Source organism: Antedon bifida, chromosome 9, assembly GCF_963402885.1.
Source record: "Antedon bifida chromosome 9, ecAntBifi1.1, whole genome shotgun sequence".
Lineage (NCBI taxonomy): Eukaryota > Metazoa > Echinodermata > Crinoidea > Comatulida > Antedonidae > Antedon > Antedon bifida.
This window is the reverse complement of record NC_136234.1, coordinates 1,764,764-1,783,333: the sequence shown is the minus strand read 5'-3', so window position 1 is coordinate 1,783,333 and position 18,570 is coordinate 1,764,764. Positions and strand designations below refer to the sequence as shown.

The window sequence follows — 18,570 nt, the reverse complement described above, 5'->3', positions numbered from 1 at the left end:
GATGGATAGACGTGTCTTGTCCCGTAGAACAATCCATTACTTCTTGGCTCTGTTATGTTCCTTTAAATATTATGCGTTAATAACGAAAACTTTAATACAGTTAGGTAACTTACAGCAATTAATTTCATCGGATTTATCAGCACAGTCAGAGTTGCTATCACATGTAACGTTATCAGGATTTTCAAAGCATTGTCCGTTTAAACATTTAAATTTAAATATATCGCACTCATGGTAATCTACACATAAGACACAATTGAAATATCTCATTCAATATGATATAAGAAGAAAATGAAATACATCGTACTTATGATACAAGACGAAATCGTACTCGTGATATAAGACGAAATTGAAAAAAACTATCAAGCACCATTTTTTACTAATCATGAGTAGTTAAATGGCAGACTATACTGCTAAATGTTTCCATTTTAAGTTATATGCATTCATATTACTCTACTACTCCATCTACTATAGAATGCCATTCAGGAATCAATTAGGCATTGTCATACAATTCTTTTAAACATCATTAAAAGCATACATCTTTTCTGATGCATATAGTATTAATGAATTAGAAATTGTTAAAAGTAAAAAGAAATCTAACAAACTTAGCTAGCGACTTAAACACTTGTAGTGGATATCAATGTAAATAGTGATGAATGAATGAATAGTGATAGCATATCAACTTACAACAATTCTTCTCGTCTGATCCGTCAATGCAGTCATTGAAGCTATCACATTCAAAGCTTTTTTTCACACAGTGCCCATTTAAACATTGAAATTGGAATTCATTACACTTTCCATCTACATAAGAAGTTAGTTTAAAGTATTCGTTTTAAAACATATTTTTAAAAAGGAAAATACATAATGTTGCTAGTTGCTATTCCATAACAGCAGAAAGAGAAGGGAGTAGGCGTGGTCTTCAACCAACTAGAATTACTTAAATAATTTCCTTGTGAAAATAAATAAAATAAATGACATACTGCAATTTGACTCGTCTGATCCATCAGAGCAATGATGCCATTGATGATCACATATTGCATGTTTGTGAACACATCCGTCATGACCTGCAAATTCGAATTGTTGCTCATTACACACGTGGTGAGCTGTGAAAATATAATGTGTCCCGGTTCGAACGGAATCCAGTTTCCGCAGCCATAACAAAATTATCGGTATTTAAAAAAAAAATAAGGTGCGCATGTGCAAACATCACCGAACAACCAAGTGCAAACGATTTGTCCTTCAGGACAAAGGTTAAACATTATTCTATAATTGTCTGACTTTAATGAGATAACTTGGTTGATTTTTCTCAAGCGGGAATCGGTTAAACGCCGTTTGAAAAGAACTTTATCGGTTAATCATCACTAGAACGCAACGAAACAATGTTGACGCAAAGTGCTGTATTGCGTAATCAAAAGTGAGAACCGACGACGCAACAGTGCTGCAAACATCGCAGGTTGATTTCACGCAGGCGGAGGAAAACACAATTATTGGAAGGGTATTTTCTTACGTTACGTAGGTTACGTTATGTTGCGTCGCTATTGGGAACCACGCTTAATAAAGGAAGCTCGCTTTTATTTTGACGTAAACGATGGAAAATAAATCTAGTGTAACTATAAGTTATGTTTAGTTCCCACTAGGACACAACGCAAGGACGTAAGCGCAGTACAAGTGATTTGACCAATCACAAGCCATAGTTCCAACAATCCATTGGTTGTGATTGGTCAAATCCCTTACGATACGCTCACTTGCGTTGCGTTCAAGTAGGAACCAAGCCTACAGATACTTACAGCATTCACTTTCATCACTATGATCACCACAATCAAATACATCATCACATACAAATCCTTTAGATATACAATTCCCAAGTCCACACTGAAACTGGTTAACATTACACTGAGTGCCTATTACAGTACACAAAGAAATAAGAACAAATGTTATCGTCTCTCTTCCTCTTTGAAAGATAGTACATGTTCAGATTATGATACAGGATCCAACAAAATACAATTTATCCGATTTATATTTTAACGCAGTTTCGAGATTTATTTTGCTCCGTTATGGGTAGATGTTACTATGTTACTGTTACTGGGATTATCGGTCTTGTTTTCTTCTATTTGTAAACCGTCTATATTGGTGTTTCTGCTTATCGTAACAACATTTAAATATTTATTATATTGTGTATATATTGTGTGAATCATCTTTAGTCATTTTTAACACTAGGAACATTTGCACTGTTTAACATAATTATTTAGATTATCTGAACATACCAGAATCTAATAATAATGTTTCCCACTTTTTGTCCCCCTGAAAAAAATAATTCTAATTTTTGTTGTTGAATATACTATATATTGTGATCCACTTTGACCAAAAATTGGATTGAAAAAAAATGTATTTACCTAAAAAACTGTAATTTAAAGCAAAAAATAGTCAAATTGGCTGCCAACATTAATTGTTTCCGGTTTTTTTACTACGGAAGTGATTAGCTTTATTAAAACTACAAAAATATATCTATTCAAAGTCTAAATTTATTATTCTTAATTTTTCATGTTTTTGGGGGACAATACATCTTTGATTGTCTATCACACATGCGTCGGTTCCGGCTCCACCTCCAGTTCAGGTTTGCGTGGAGATAGTAATGAAAACGAAGAAACATTGAGATGTAATTTTATTCGCCGGAGCCGGACCGGCGAAGGTGTGAAAGACGATTGAAAGACCCTTTACACATTCGTCTTTTCAGTTAAACTTGCATGGAAAGCATACAGTCGTAATGTTGATGTGAACGACATTTTTACAGCTCACTCTGTCGGTCGGTCGGTTGTTCGGTCGGTTGGTCGATAAACACTAACTTGAGCACGCGACTGCAGCCATGCATATGGCCTTGTTATTTCTGATTACTTTTTTTAGAATCCGTCATAACCAAATGTTACTTAGTTGACGTCGGTATTAATATTATTTTTCTAACTTACCAAAAGCATAATATATTGCAAAATAGAAGAACAATGTAGACTTTAACACTTCCATTTTGACACTTTTGAACAAAATATCCAAAATAGGCACATACAGTCTATCTTGGATATGGTATGAATAACTGCCAATAAACTACCTACGATGCTTCAATAAACCTCATCTTGGAGAATTCTAAACCAATCTAAGTTTCAAGTGTGTCAGTTTTTCATTTATCGACTGATGAATGTGTATATCATGGAAAATACAAAATAAATGTTTAAATGATAGGTCATTTATTTCTCTTTACAGAAGCATGAATGTAATAAGTATGTTTAGAGAAAAAAATAAATTGTCTGAAAAAATGGTGAACTAATCCGAATATTTTATTTTTAGATAGATTAAAAAGTAGCCATAACCAAGGAAATTAATTGCCTTGCTGAAAATAGTTAAGTTGGTCTGTTGCAATGTTACTAAAAAAAATGGTTTATATAATCACTTGGGCATGCGTATTACAAAGGAGACCTACACTATGTGGACGGGGACGCTCAGTTGTTGGTATTTTGTTAAGATCTTACATAATTTATTCAAATAATTCATCGATGAGGTTCGAGAATTTCAATATTTGCATCAAATTGTTCATTTTAAAATCTCTTTCTAGTCTGCTGTAGAAAAAATCCGGAGCTTTATTTGACATCTTATACATCTGTGTTAGGATTTTTCCATTTACATTTTTCATTGAATTACATATTTCAGGCATTTTATTTCGTTTCAACCAATCAGTGACCTGCGTTGATGTCCATTTTGAAACGTCACTTGGAGCAGCTGGGCCATTGTGTGTAGAATGTAATTGGTTTGTTGAGGAATCTGTTGTACTAACTCCACAAATATCTGTAGAAAACAAAACTGACATTAGTACTTTTATTGGACTGCTCAGTCTATTGACTGAAGTAGATAGCTGTGCGTAAACGCATTTCAGAAGTTAACTATTGTGTCAATTTAGTTACTATTTGACGAATAGCAAAACGTTTTGACCAATCACAAGTGACAAATCATCCCACAGTTGCTTGCAATTGGTCAATGTACTTGCCTAGTGTAAAACAGTATTGAAAAATAAAACACATTTACCTTTACATGGCGAATTAACTTTGCCCCGTTCTCCAATCTCACTTTTTATATTCTGGAATTCTGTTGCAACCATTGAATCTTTGTAAAGAGGGTAATATTTTAAAGCACCTATGAATGCTCCTAACCATCCGTCTGCCGTATAATTTTGTTGTACAATCAACGGAAGAATTGGTTTATTTTGTTTATAAGCATATGTTGCTTCTGAAATGAGAAATAGAATCATTTTGCAAAACAACCTTAAAATGTGTATGAAATTAACTTTTTGGTAAAGAATATATTTAAATAAAAGATAGATCAATTTTTTATTCTGCTCACCAGTATTCAAACTATGGGCTATACACTTAAAGGTTGATTTAACGTTTTTGAAATATTCTAATATACCAATAAATACATATCTTTCTTTATAATGCAGCACGAACCTGTTCGGCAACTTGTACTATCCTTGTACTTTTGGGATATGCATGCTAACACAACCACTGCATTCTCAACAGCAGACGCCATTGCCCCTAACAAATCACCTTCTGTAAACAAAAAGAATACGTTCAAATGTTAGCACCTAGTTTAGAAAACATGCTATGGTGGGTTTTTAGTCGCGTGGACGCGACTCTATAGTTCACTATGTCGGTCGGTCGGTCTGTCGGTCTGTCTGTCGGTCCGGTATCATTATGCGTTTTAGCACGCGACTTATGGCTGTTGGCCTTGTTTTTTATATAAACAATGTTAAATATTGCAGTTAAAAAAAGATTTCGAGAAGAGCACTGCGATTATACGCACGTATGTTTTAGTTACTATTATTCAATAGATTGTTCAGGAATTTAAAGGGGACAATATACCAATACTTGGTCAAAATATAGCAAAATGTAGTTAATTATTTTATTTTAGCCGTCAAACGGGATCCTGCTATTCCCTCTCACCCATTTGGTCGATATCCATCCAAACATTATAACCAGCATTTTGAAGTTTCTGCTTCAATTGGATAATTCTTGGCTGGACATCCCATTGGTAGCTAATCATCACGTGAGGAAGTTTCTTCAAATGTGTCGTCTGCTGCTGCTCATCAGATGAATCGTCTGCTTCTTCAAATATACCTTCGAATGTTTCCCATAAGGCTCCGGAACATGCTGTTTTAAGTTTACCATGCGCCGAAGACTTCAGACGAGTAATTGCTAAACAATAATTTATATAGAAAACGTTACCAATAATTACAACGCCTCCCCCAGAGAATGATGGAATGTAAATACCATCGGTAGAGCCAACATACAACTGAGAAACAACCAACTCCAACTTACCTTCAATTAGACCCTTCTCTGTTTTAATATTCTCTCGATTTTCTTCCATAAAAGATAATTTCCACGTCAATTCCGCCGCCAGTGTTTGTATTGCCGATTTGTTCTTAGTCTGATGCTGTAAGTTTAGGGCTATTGCTATCTCAGCTAGGCCTCCATATTCCACAATTTTCAGTTTGTTTTTGTCGTGTAGTGCTAGATTGTTTAAAGCTAATAGAATTTCAGACGTACTGAATCCCCTTGCAAGACCATTTTCTGACGCAAGAGAGCTAGACAGAAGATTTATAATAAATCTAATGACGCTACCAGTGTTCTCCAAAAGGCTTATCTCTGCTTCAGTTATAAGAAACGACAAAATGATGAAGCATTTAGCCTGTAGCATAATAAATTCCACTTTTGAATAGTCAAGAAGAAGCTTTGCTGCATTACTCTGTCGTGCTATCAATCTATTGTCCGGTGAGAGTCGCACCATGTTACTCAATATTCCTAAGCATCCTTTCATATGCTTCTCATGTTGTTCAGTAATCTCCGATGGAAGGAATTCCTTCCGTGTTAAATTGTCCAACAATAATGAAATCGCACCAGCTTTGCCCAGTTCAATACAGAAATCTCTTGAAACATTTGTGAAATTCCAAGCAACAGCTTTCGTTTTCTGATATATATCTGCTGCAAGTTTGTTCTTTGGGTCAAAGAGGTCTATCTTCTGAAGTTTAGCCAAAAAGCTGCAAAAAAGTTCTGGAAATCCTTGTTCACATAACTGTTTTCCAAGCATATGACGATACAAATTAATAGTTGGCTCCATATAAACATTTCTGCAGATATTTAAACTATCTAAAACTTCGTCATTGACTAAATTATCAACTATTTTAAGAGAACTTAGCGCTGTTTCAAGTTTCGATTTTTGCTCGTTCAGTACTTTTTTGTCTTCAGGTAACACTTCATTTTTATGAACTGGTAGGGTGAGCTCAAACAACTTGGAGGTTCTGTTGTTGACATATTTCTGCCGTTGTGGTACAGGTTCGGTAACTACATTAGTTTGTGTTTTATCATCTGAATTCTTTATTTCAACGTCTGGACCTTTTTTGCTTACAATTTCTTTCTGCAGATTCATGGTGTCATTTTGTGAAATGCCACTGTCTATTTTGCTATCAATTTGTGACATTTTGAGTGTTGTCATGTTATGCGGGTCCGGTGCAATTATGATATCTTGCGCTTTGTTTCGTATACAAGATCTAGATGTACCCATTACTGGGACAAAGGTTCTATTATCAAAATAATATACTAATAGCAATGTATGTCTGACATTCACAATTAAAATCGTTGATGAAAAATGCAAATGTTTTATTTTATAGGACTATAGATAAACTATAATCGTTTTCTCTTAAACCACTGTCTCCTGGTTAGGAACGTTATCATGTGCCTATTCTATTAAAAATAGCTTACCGTTCGTATTCGATTGAAAAGGTGAGGTATTGGCTGCGGGTAAGAGGTTTTAATTAGGCTTCGTTTCGACTAATGGCGTAGTATAAGCATTGGCATGGAGCATGACATCAATAATCATGTAGCCATGGTCACCGCTTTCATAAACTGAATGAATGAATGAATCGGAGTGTATTCAAGCAAAAAAGTTGCCATGGTATCTTCAGTAGATAATCATACATTATAGAAAGCTATTCTAAATATGTTTTTATTACGGTAATTTGACTTTTTAGGGCCCAACTCATATTTTGCTAAGTTCTTTTTTTGATTTTCGTCGTTTTTGTTTAGGGAGACGGGGAGATAGCTATCAGTATGTCGTATCTTTAAATATCTGCTTCTGATAAATATAATATTACAATAATCATGATCAGTGACAACACGAATATAATTAAGTATATAATATAGTATATGATTCTATCTATATACTGTATGTTTTGTAGAGTTTTATGTACTAATGTAAATTACTTTTAGTTGTCTTTGGATTATTTTTATTATATTGTTAATGTTCTCTACTGAACCACTTTGGAAATCAATGCTTTAGCACTGAAAGTGTCATTCATTATAAAGACAGAATAAATAAATAATAGGGCTAGCCCGAGTCAAACATTATTATCAAATGACTGTTGGTCACGCCTCTGATAATTATTGCTAGCATGATCATAATATTTATTCTATTCTTTTTTTGTTTATGTCATTTGTTTCTTCATGATCACAAAGGTAATATTATCTGACCCACGCCCGCTACATTAATAATTTTATTTTTTTTATTTGAAAAAAAAACGTTTGGGGCTTCTTAAAGAGATAATGAAGCTATACAGCTCGTAAGCCAAAAGTCCAGCTTATTGTGTATAGGTGAGGCACAATCATTCGCAAAATTGGTCCTGAAATAGTACTGCTGTTACGTCATGACATGGTGCGCGCGATGCATGAATTATATTTCGAAGTGTCACACACACACAACATGCCCTGTAACGCCAAATGAAGTGACATTGCCAAATGAGGTGCGCGTGGTCTGTATCGCACAAGGCTAGGTCACTTAACCATGACCGAAGCACTTCCGCTTCGATCTATTCGACGAAAATCAAAAAAGGATAACTATTTTCTGCTTTATATTTAATTTAATGTAATGGTGATCTAATAACAGGCGTAACAACACATAATACATATTGTAGTTTAATACTGGCTTAAATATGATTGTTTTATATAAACTGTATTTTAAAAAATGACAATAGAACTTCATTTTGCAATAGTACCTAATTTGGCGCCTTAGACGCCAAATTAAGTGCGGTACCTCATTTGGCAGCGGTACCTCATTTGGCGTGACAGGCCCTACCACCAGCAGAGAAGAGTGCGATGTAGCCTAAACAGTACAGGTGCTACTACCCTAAGCTAGTTGACAATCCGATTTCGGTGTATTAGGTTGAGGCTGCATAGAAATAATAAGTGTATATATGCTCCAAGGTTCTTGCGAAGTTGTGTTTACTTTTAGCCATATTATTAATAATATATACATATTAATTTAGTTATATTAATAACTTGCCTAGGCCCTCAGCTACTAATTTTTTGTTATAATTATTACTATTAAATATTATATTACGATGACGCACTAAATGCACTAAATGTGTGCAAGAATGTATTTACAAAAAAAAAATGCTTTTGAAATATTATTTAATTGTACGGTATTAAGTGTAATTGTTTGTACTTATATATTTTTTTTCAGATAATGTTTGGGAAATTTCAATTTGCGATTGATCGTGGTGGTACGTTTACGGATGTCTGGGCGCAGTGTCCAAACGGAAAGACACGTGTAATGAAGCTTTTATCAGTTGATCCCAGCAACTATCCTGATGCACCAAGGGAAGGGATTCGTCGTATCCTTGAACAGGTCAGGTGACTTGCTTGCCTCGTTTCTATTTCATTTGACCTTTTCATTCTGTTGACCTTTTCATTCTCTACTGATTATAATATTTTATGCATTAAATCAAATATACTCATCATATATTCATACAAAATGTACAATATAATAGATAATAATAGGCAATTAAGAGATTTAAAAAAATGAGGTTGAAAAAATGTATAAAAATTGTAATAAAAATGTTTTACATCCTACAAACTAACCACAAATTATTTGTAAAATAGATGTTTTTTATACAATTATTCAGTAGTCACTTTTATAATTTTAATTTAGGTCCTTAAATTTAATGAACAACAGTTCAGTTTTATTACCTTTAGAGTGACTTATTAATTATAATTTATTTTATAGTGTGTGTGATGATTCATTTTTGTATCAATCAATTTATTTGGCACACAGAAATACTGATGAATCCATATGCGTCAACATAATAATTAAATGTGATGGTATAATAATGCAATTACTTTACAATATTAATATTAGATCTTTAAAAAAATGTGTTTACTATGAAACCAAGAACAATAAATGTGGCTGATGCATCCAAAAGAAAAAAAAAAGATTGTAAGTAAGCTTGTACAGTATCAATCTTTGCTAAAAAGATAAATAATATTTGTTGTCTTACAGGAGACTGGAAAGCTGTACCCCGCAAACAAACCCCTTGATACTTCCCTTATCGAGTGGATCCGCATGGGAACAACCGTAGCAACCAATGCGCTACTGGAACGCAAGGGGGAACGGACCGCTTTAGCCATTACAAAAGGTTTTAAAGATTTACTATACATTGGAAATCAAGCTCGTCCTAATATATTTGACCTTGTAAGTTCAAAGGGTATAATAATAATAATTTATTTAGAAGCTACACTTTTGGCACAGTGGCACACTTCTTGAATGAAGATGCGTCCAGTATTTTCACATGTCATGTTCAATAGCTTTTGTAAATCGGTGATCTTACCAGTTTAGTTTATATGATCACCAAGTTTTTGCGGTTTTTGTTTGTATATTACAAAAGTGGATGGTTTGATGTCTCGCACTGACGTAAAACTTCTTAATTGTAGGAGATTGTGACGCCAGAAATGATTTATGAGGACGTGATAGAGGTCGACGAACGTGTTTATCTTCAACAAGATCGATGTCAGCTTCCAAAACCAGAAGGGTTGAAGACTGTGGCAGGAATAACAGGTGAAAAGGTAAAGGAACATCAAGTGAACAATGTGGTAGACTACACAGAATTAAGTGTGGTTCCCACTAGAACGCAATGCAACAACGTATTGAAGCAAAGTGCTGTATTGCATAATCACAAGTGGGAACCGACGACGCAATAGTGCTGCAAACATCGCTACAGGAAATCAAATCAGTTTGATTTCACGCAACAAATGCAAGGCAAAAGAACACTGGAAAGCATAGAACAGCGCATACTCAAAAGTACGCGGGGTGAACTAGGTCAAAGTCTACGGCACGCTAACATTGACGCGCAACAAGCAGGTTTGATTTTGGGCATTTGCTTATGTTGCGTTACGTTGCGTCATTAGTGGGAACCAAGCTTAACCATTATTGTATAAAGTTAGTACCCTTATTATGGAGACATCTTCAAGACCCAACAAAGTACTCCCTTGTTAAAACATATTGCCCTTCATTATATGTTCATGGAAAGTGTCCTCTTATTAATTGTGTCCTTTTAATAGGCATGCCCCAAAAGAGAGGTTCTAAAGGTCTGTCTACACTATAAAACTTTTTGGTTACAAGAAAATGTGGTGTGCCGATATATGGACATGATGATGTCATATGACTACCATATTTGAGTATATCACCACCATATTTGGGCACATCACCACCATATTTGGGCACATCTTTTTTGTCACAGTTTGATAGTGTAGACAGATCATAATGTTTCTTTTATTTATTGTTACAGGTTGAGATTCAAAAGGAAATAGATGAGGCTGAACTGCGTGCTAATTTGACAGAGGTGTTCACTAAAGGTATCAAAAGCCTGGCTGTTGCTCTAATTCACTCCTATATGTAAGGACCAGTGTATTTTAATTTTTCGAATCAGTTTATCATCATCTTAATCAGTTTATGATCACAATCATCATCATCCTAATCAGTTTATGATCACAATAATCATCATCTTAATCAGTTTATGATCACAATCATCATCATCTCAATCAGTTTATGATCACAATCAGCATCATCTTAATCAGTTTATGATCACAATCAGCTTCATCTTAATCAGTTTATGATCACAATCATCATCTTAATCAGTTTATGATCACAATCATCATCATCTTAATCAGTTTATGATCACAATCATCATCATCTTAATCAGTTTATAATCACAATCATCATCATCTTAATCAGTTTATGATCACAATCATCATCATCTTAATCAGTTTATGATCACAATCATCATCATCTTAATCAGTTTATGATCACAATCATCATCATCTTAATCAGTTTATGATCACAATCATCTTAATCAGTTTATGATCACAATCATCATCATCTTAATCAGTTATGGTCACAATCATCATCATCTTAATCATTCTCTATCGGGTGTCATCATCGTCAAATATTGTAATCCTATAGTTATGATGGTCATTAGAAGGAAGTAGCAAGGATTGCAAAAGAAGTAGGATTTACACACGTCTCTACCTCAAGTGATGTCATGCCAATGGTTAGGATGGTGCCAAGGGGCTACACAGGTATAACCTTTGACCTTCTAACATTTTGTTTTTATTTGGAGTAAGAATAGTTGTTGCTTGTCACATTGCTTGTATCCTTAAGCAAGACACTTTACTCACGTTTGTCTCTCTCCACCCAGATGTACAAATGGGTACCTAGTAGGTCAAGACACAACATTAGACTCCAAGATATTATTATTATTATAGCTGCTTGGTCCTGGCAAGCATTGTGCTTGAAATTGGCCAAATAAATCATTATTTAGCCTATTCCGTTATTGGAAAAGTGATTGTTCAAAGCAAAAATGTTTGATGTATTTTTTTTCTGATTCTTCCAATAACTTCCAACTTTTTAACCATTGCTGAATTGTCATATTTTAGCTTGCGCTGACGCTTACCTTACACCTTGCATAAAAGACTATCTTCAGAGTTTTGCAGCTGGATTCAAATCTAACCTTGAAGGAGTAAGAGTTCTTTTTATGCAGTCTGATGGCGGACTCACTTCCATGGAAACGTAAGATATTTGTTTTTTTATTAATTTACAGTTGCTGTTTGGTTATAAGCACCAATCCAGTTGTGCTAAATAAATCAATAATTTGTTTTCAACTTCTCAGATTTAATGGTGCCAGAGCAATACTTTCTGGACCTGCAGGTGGAGTTGTAGGCTATGCCTTGACCACTTACAGCAAAGAGACCAGTCAACCGGTCATTGGATTCGACATGGGAGGTAATATCTTAATTCTTAATTTGAAATATTTGTTGTATGTGAAGCCTTTTATTAAACTATAAATATTTAATTATATGTGGTTGATAGAAATCAAAGCGTAACGGCTATGAGCGCTCACTGCTAAACCCAGGGGCTCCAGAGCTTAAGGGGCACCAGAGCATGAGTAGCAACAGAGCATGAGCAGCCCCAACGCAACTATCCAGTGTTGGAGGGCCCCTTAGGAGTGATAAACCTGGAGCTTTTCCTACCTGCATTACACAACTGGATAGAAAATGAGGGACTGGCAAAAATTATCTGTTGTATTTCTCTCGAATTAAATTCTGCAGGCACATCGACTGATGTTAGCCGTTATGCTGGCGAGTATGAGCATGTATTTGAAACAACTACAGCTGGTATTAGTATACAAGCTCCACAGGTAAGCTTTGATCTTGTTTATCGTTGCATAAATACACAAAACCAAAGAATTAACAGAATATAAACAAACTTCTGCTTCAAAACCAAACAGCACTGTAACTGTGCTCAGCCACTCGCATGATCAACACTCAACCACTCACTCGCTCACTATGTTGCTTTGCTTATAATACATATGTGTGTACTTAACTGGTACTGCTGTATTCTTTAGCTGGATATCAACACAGTAGCTGCAGGAGGAGGCTCCAGACTGTTCTTTCGTTCTGGCATGTTTGTAGTTGGACCAGATTCTGCAGGAGCACACCCAGGACCAACTTGTTACAGAAAAGGTAAAATTATTGAAGTATTCAATGCATAAAACATCTGCTAAATTTTATAAAATATAACTGAATGTGTGTGAATGAGGACCAAAATAAAACAAACTTTACTGCACAGTCACCGATTAAAATGACAGATACAATAACAAAGTATTCAATACAGGTGGTGAAGCAGTATTATCAATACAGGTGGTGTATTTTACAGGTGTATTTTATTAGAAATAAATAAATTGTTTTACAGGTGGTCCACTTTGTGTGACTGATTCCAACCTTATTCTTGGTCGACTCCTGCCTGAACTTTTCCCCAAAATATTTGGACCAAATGAAGTTGAGGAATTGGACAAAAAGGCATGTTTCAAGCATTTTGAAGATCTCACCAAAGAGGTAGTTGTGACTGAATCTGTATTATGTGTTTGTTAACTTGAGATGTAGATCAAATGTTTGTACGGTTCGTACTATATTATTCAATTTTGTTTTTGTCAAGATTAACGGTAGAAGTCGCTATGGGTTTCATCGACGTTGCAAACGAAGCAATGTGTCGACCAATTCGCAATTTGACCCAGGCTAAAGGTCATGACACGTCGCGGCATATTCTGGCTTGTTTTGGAGGAGCAGGTGGTCAGCATGCTTGTGCAATCGCCCGGTCACTTGGGATGACCACTGTCTTTATTCACAAGTAAGTACTGTGTGGCTGCATTATTCATTCGTTCCACCAATCTAATGGTACAGTATACCCTTTTGTATGATGCGCCAAGCTGTCATTTATTCAGGCAATAGAGATATCTTAGTTTTAAATAGAGATAGCTTAGTTTTAAATAGAGATACCTGTATCTTAGTTTTAAATAGAGATATCTTAGTTTTAAATAGAGATATCTTTATTAATAGAGATATCTTAGTTTGAAACCAAGATATCTTTATTTCCTAATAAATGGCAGCTTGGCGTGCCATACTTGTGTAAAATGAAAAAACAAACCTTTCATTTAATTTTCTTAGATATTCTGGGATCTTATCTGCTTACGGGATGGCTCTTGCAGACGTGGTTTGTGAAAGTCAAGAGCCGTGTGCTTTGCCCTATCAAAAAGAAAACTTCAAAAAGTTTGATGAAAAGTTAGACAAACTAACACAAGAATGCGTCAAATCACTTCAAGAGCAAGGTTTTAGCAAAGAGCAAATACACACTGAGGTGTTCTTACATATGCGGTATCAGAAGACGGACTGCGCCCTCATGTGTTCGCCAATCCCAAGTACAAACGGTTCAAGTCCTAAATATGGAGATTTTGAAACTGCATTCACGAACCGGTAAGTCTTCTAGATGATACTTTATAAAACAAAAGTATACAATAAATTCTCTTGAAAAAATTAGTAGAAATTTACAGTTAAATAAGCTTAAAGAAATATTATCCCCCTAAATTTTTATTTTCACATTTTTTGTTGAATATGCCATTTTAATATCACATACTAGTTATTCACTTTGACCAAAAACTGGGCCGAAAAAAAAATTATTTACCTGAAAAAACTGTAATTTAAAGCAGAAAAATTGTTATTTTGTCATTTTATAAGTGAAAACATTTTTTTTTTCGTTTTTTTTCTATGCAAGTAATTAACTTTATTAAAACTACAAAATGGCCTATTCAAAGTCTGATTTTATTAATCTTCATATTTCATGTTTTTTGGTGGCAATACATCTTTAAGATTAAATTCTGGTTTATTTCAGATATCAAAGAGAATTTGGTTTCACAATTGCTGGTAGGGACATAATTATTGATGATATCCGTGTACGAGGTATCGGAAAAACTGTAACACAAGATAACACCCAATTGAAACAAAGTTCAGAAGTACCTATACCTGAGAAGGTAACATTACTTGCATATGAATGCCCAAATATGGTAGTGATATGACATCAGCTAATATTTATTCACTATGAATATTTTTAACAATAATGTGTGCTTTGGTTGCTAGGTTACAAAATGCTACTTTGAGAAAGGTTATCAAGATACTGGTATATTTCTGCTGGAGAAATTGATGTTTGGACAGACAATTACTGGTCCAGCTATTCTGATAGAAAAGAACAGTACAATATTAGTGGAGCCCAAATGCCAAGCAATGATCACAGCAGCGGGTGATGTCAAAATACAGGTAGTGACTCTTGTGGACATAGATTGTGGGTAGTAATTTGAGCTTAGGAATCGTGAAAAGGACAATGCTATATTAGTAGTGTCTAATGGCCAATTAACAATCAGTTAGGAAATGTCAAAATACAAGTTTTTTATTATTTATTTATACTGGGCAACCTCTTCAGTCCAAGACTGGTCTCCCAGAGGACCCAGTTCAGTGGCTGTGATGTACTAGTACACTGGGGTAACCCCCTACTCGTCTCGAAAGATGTACTAGGTTCTTTAAAGTATACATGAGCTAGATGTGTACACTGGATCTATGGTTTATAGTTGTTATCCGAGAAAACTCGTTCTACCACCAGAACCATTGAGCGAGTGAGCCTCGGATCCTTGCTGATGTTATGGCTATGTAATTAATTGGTTAATCAAATTAATTATAAAATGCTTACACCATTCTCATCTCTTTTTTAGGTTGGATCTGGAGAAGTTAAAAAGGTTGGAACAGACTTGGACATGATTCAGTTGTCAATTTTCTCTCATCGTTTCATGAGCACAGCTGAACAGATGGGTAGAATTCTACAGAGAACATCAATATCAACTAACATAAAGGTACAGATGTAATTCTGGAATAATTTTTTATTAGGCCAGCCTGTTCTTTTTCTTATTCACTTTCCAAAGCTGTGTCCACAGGAATGATTAGATTTCCATGTGCTGTTTTTTGGCTAGCCTGTTTCTTATTCAATTCTTCTTCCATTTTCTTTCACAGGAACGGTTGGATTTTTCATGTGCTGTGTTTGGTGACAATGGCGGACTGGTCGCCAATGCCCCACACATACCTGTACACCTTGGTGCTATGCAAGACACTGTACAATACCAGGTAGAAATATTAAAAACTAGAAATATTTAAAATAACATTAATTAGTCAATAGAATTTTGATTATTTCGTGCAATGCTTGTCATAATGTAAAACGTTTGTTTTTTTAGATTCGAACCCTTGGTGATGAAATACACGAGGGAGACATGATCCTTAGCAACCATCCACGTGCTGGTGGAAGCCATCTTCCTGATTTAACTGTCATAACACCGGTAAGAACATTTAGTTTCAGACTGAAACAAAAAATGTTATATTTTGTTTACAATATTCAATTAATCATAAAGTCAGCCAAAATATATATTTCCTAAAAATTGGTAGCTTTCTCAATTAACTAGAGAGCATACACTTAACTTAACTATTTTTCAGGTCTTCCATAAAGGAACAAAGAAGCCAGTGTTTTTTGTAGCCAGTCGGGGTCACCATGCGGACATTGGAGGTAAGACTCCAGGGTCTATGCCTCCGTTTTCAAAGACGCTTGATGAAGAGGGTGCTGTATTTTGGTCTTTTAAACTTGTCAAAAATGGAGTCTTCCAAGAAGAGGGTAAGTATCATTTCTATCTTTATCTGTTTGTGCAGAGCAATTCATTTCTACTTCTAGATGCACTTTATACAAATAAATGGAGCTGTAGCTTGGTGGTTAACATGCTTGCCTATCTTAAGGTCCTGACATTGTAACTCACGACTCTTTCAACTCCACTCCCTAAGCCTCAAAGGAGACTTACGCCCGTATTCTTAAACCGGACTTTAGTAGTAGTTCGAGCTATTACTTCAAATTCGATTCAAAAACGAAGTAGTCGAAGTTTGCAGTTCGACTTAATGAAGTCGAGCTTTTAGTCGAGTTGCACACGTCTGGGTAACAAAGGCTATACATTGGCCAATGACAAGAGAGTATTGAGGAGCAGACGGAATTTTGCGCATTGATATCACTTTCCATTTCTTACAACACTTTTTACGCATCAGGACTATATACATGAAAAATTATTTTAATCGTTAATTATTAGAACAATATCAGTATTAATTTAACAGTGAAGTATATTTGATTAACAACAAATAAAATCTTAAAAATATATTTAGGAACCATGGCGGTACGGTAACAGTTGTAAATAAAGATGATTTTCATTATTATAATTTATACCAATGTATATTTAATTAAGCTAATATAAATATAGATATTTCATTCTTCAATATCTGGCCAATATAACAACTCAATGACTGTTACGTTTTTTATAAACATCGTTTAAAAACCATTTAGTCGACCATTTAGTCTGCCCCCTCCAGGACTAAAAAAATCGATCATAATCCGTCTCGATTTTAGTCGAGGTTGGCCTGATTTAGTCGGTGATTTAGTTGAAGTTCGGTTTATGAATTAAAATGACGTCATTTTTTTAGTTTTAGCTCGAACTACGACTAAAGTCCGGTTTAAGAATATGGGCGTGAGTTTATAAGCACAATAAATTATTAAATCCATCCTGTAATTGCTGAGTTACTTGCTGTGTGAAATAAAACAAAATAAAAAAAATGTATTCTCATTGTCTTGCTATACTAAAGTGAATTTATTGTAAAAACCAAATTGGAGGGAGTAATTTAAAATTGACGTTTCTCACCTTTTACAGCTGTCACTGAAGCTTTTATGGCACCTGGCAAAATACCTGGCAATAGTGGTACTCGTAATCTCTATGACAACCTGGCTGACCTCAGGGCTCAAGTGGCAGCCAATCAGAAGGTGTGTTTTGCTCTTTTTGTTTACCAAATTTACAATTAAATAATATTTATGATTATGTTTCATATTATTTTTTCTTTATCTGTTTACAAATGACAATAAATTTATTACACTCTATTAGAGAGGTTTCGCAATCTTACGAATACGATAACAAAAACGGATACGTCACGCGCACGTATTCGTTTTCGTAAGCCAGTAAAAATCTGTTTCGCATGGCAATGAATTATTGAGGGCGACGTCCAAAATATGACTGCGGTAAATTTGAGCAAAGCGCAGGTACGTGTTGCGTGGTGCTTGGCTGCCTAGGCCTAGCGTAACATCAATGCGAGTGAGGACTTTAAAAACTGCTATTTATCCAAATTGACCGGGCATTTTTGTAAATTACTTTAGTAAATTACTTTCAATAAATCTATAATTATATTATAATCATGAATCATTCCTGATTCAAATGCAAAATGTGCAAAATAGATCAAAAACTATACTCGTTTTGTAGTTACGAATATGACTGGTGATATTTATCAGTGTTAAATTTAATCTGAAGAGCTGATGCTATTAAATTTTGTTACTTAAAGGTGTTTCTGCCTAACTCACTGCTTATATCAATATACTATATTTTTTGTGTTTCTGCCCAAGTCAGCTGTGTGACTTAGGCAATTAAGGAGAGCTGACTTATGATCTGCCTAACTCACTGCTTATATTAATATACTATATTTTTTGTGTTTCTGCCTAAGTCAGCTGTGTGACTTAGGCAAATTAGGAGAGCTGACTTATGATCTGCCTAACTCACTGCTTATATCATTATACTGCCCTCTGTACATTATCTGAGTGCTTTTATATACATTTGCACATGCTCAGATCGTTTTTTTGTATTTCTGCCTAAGTCAGCTGTGTGACTAAGGCAATTAAGGAGAGAAGACTGATGATTTTTAAAATAAAATAAGAAGTATATTTTTATAGTATATTTTTTAACCCACTTGTTATAAATGCTTT

General features: G+C 34.8%; 2 protein-coding genes across 2 annotated transcripts; one reads left to right on the top strand and one right to left on the bottom strand.

Annotated features, from left to right (window-relative positions):
• Positions 1-3,303: 3,303 nt before the first annotated feature.
• Positions 3,304-6,513, bottom strand: LOC144852319 (uncharacterized). The gene is made up of 5 exons (XM_078710099.1): positions 5,355-6,513; positions 4,980-5,231; positions 4,485-4,586; positions 4,066-4,266; positions 3,304-3,828 (listed from the first exon to the last, which is right to left on the bottom strand). The coding sequence occupies exons 1-5, from the start codon at positions 6,511-6,513 to the stop codon at positions 3,521-3,523; spliced, it is 2,022 nt and encodes a 673-aa protein (XP_078566225.1). The 3' UTR covers positions 3,304-3,520.
• A 2,040-nt stretch (positions 6,514-8,553) lies between these two features.
• LOC144851425 (5-oxoprolinase-like) lies at positions 8,554-17,665 on the top strand. Its single transcript, XM_078708878.1, is given in 19 exon segments — positions 8,554-8,715; positions 9,367-9,558; positions 9,798-9,929; positions 10,652-10,758; positions 11,326-11,441; positions 11,799-11,931; positions 12,032-12,144; positions 12,471-12,559; positions 12,767-12,884; positions 13,114-13,287; positions 13,368-13,548; positions 13,866-14,171; positions 14,587-14,725; positions 14,832-15,008; positions 15,458-15,595; positions 15,753-15,863; positions 15,971-16,072; positions 16,227-16,401; positions 17,474-17,665. Coding segments are annotated over 19 exon segments (2,814 nt in total). The 3' UTR covers positions 17,623-17,665.
• Positions 17,666-18,570: the final 905 nt, after the last annotated feature.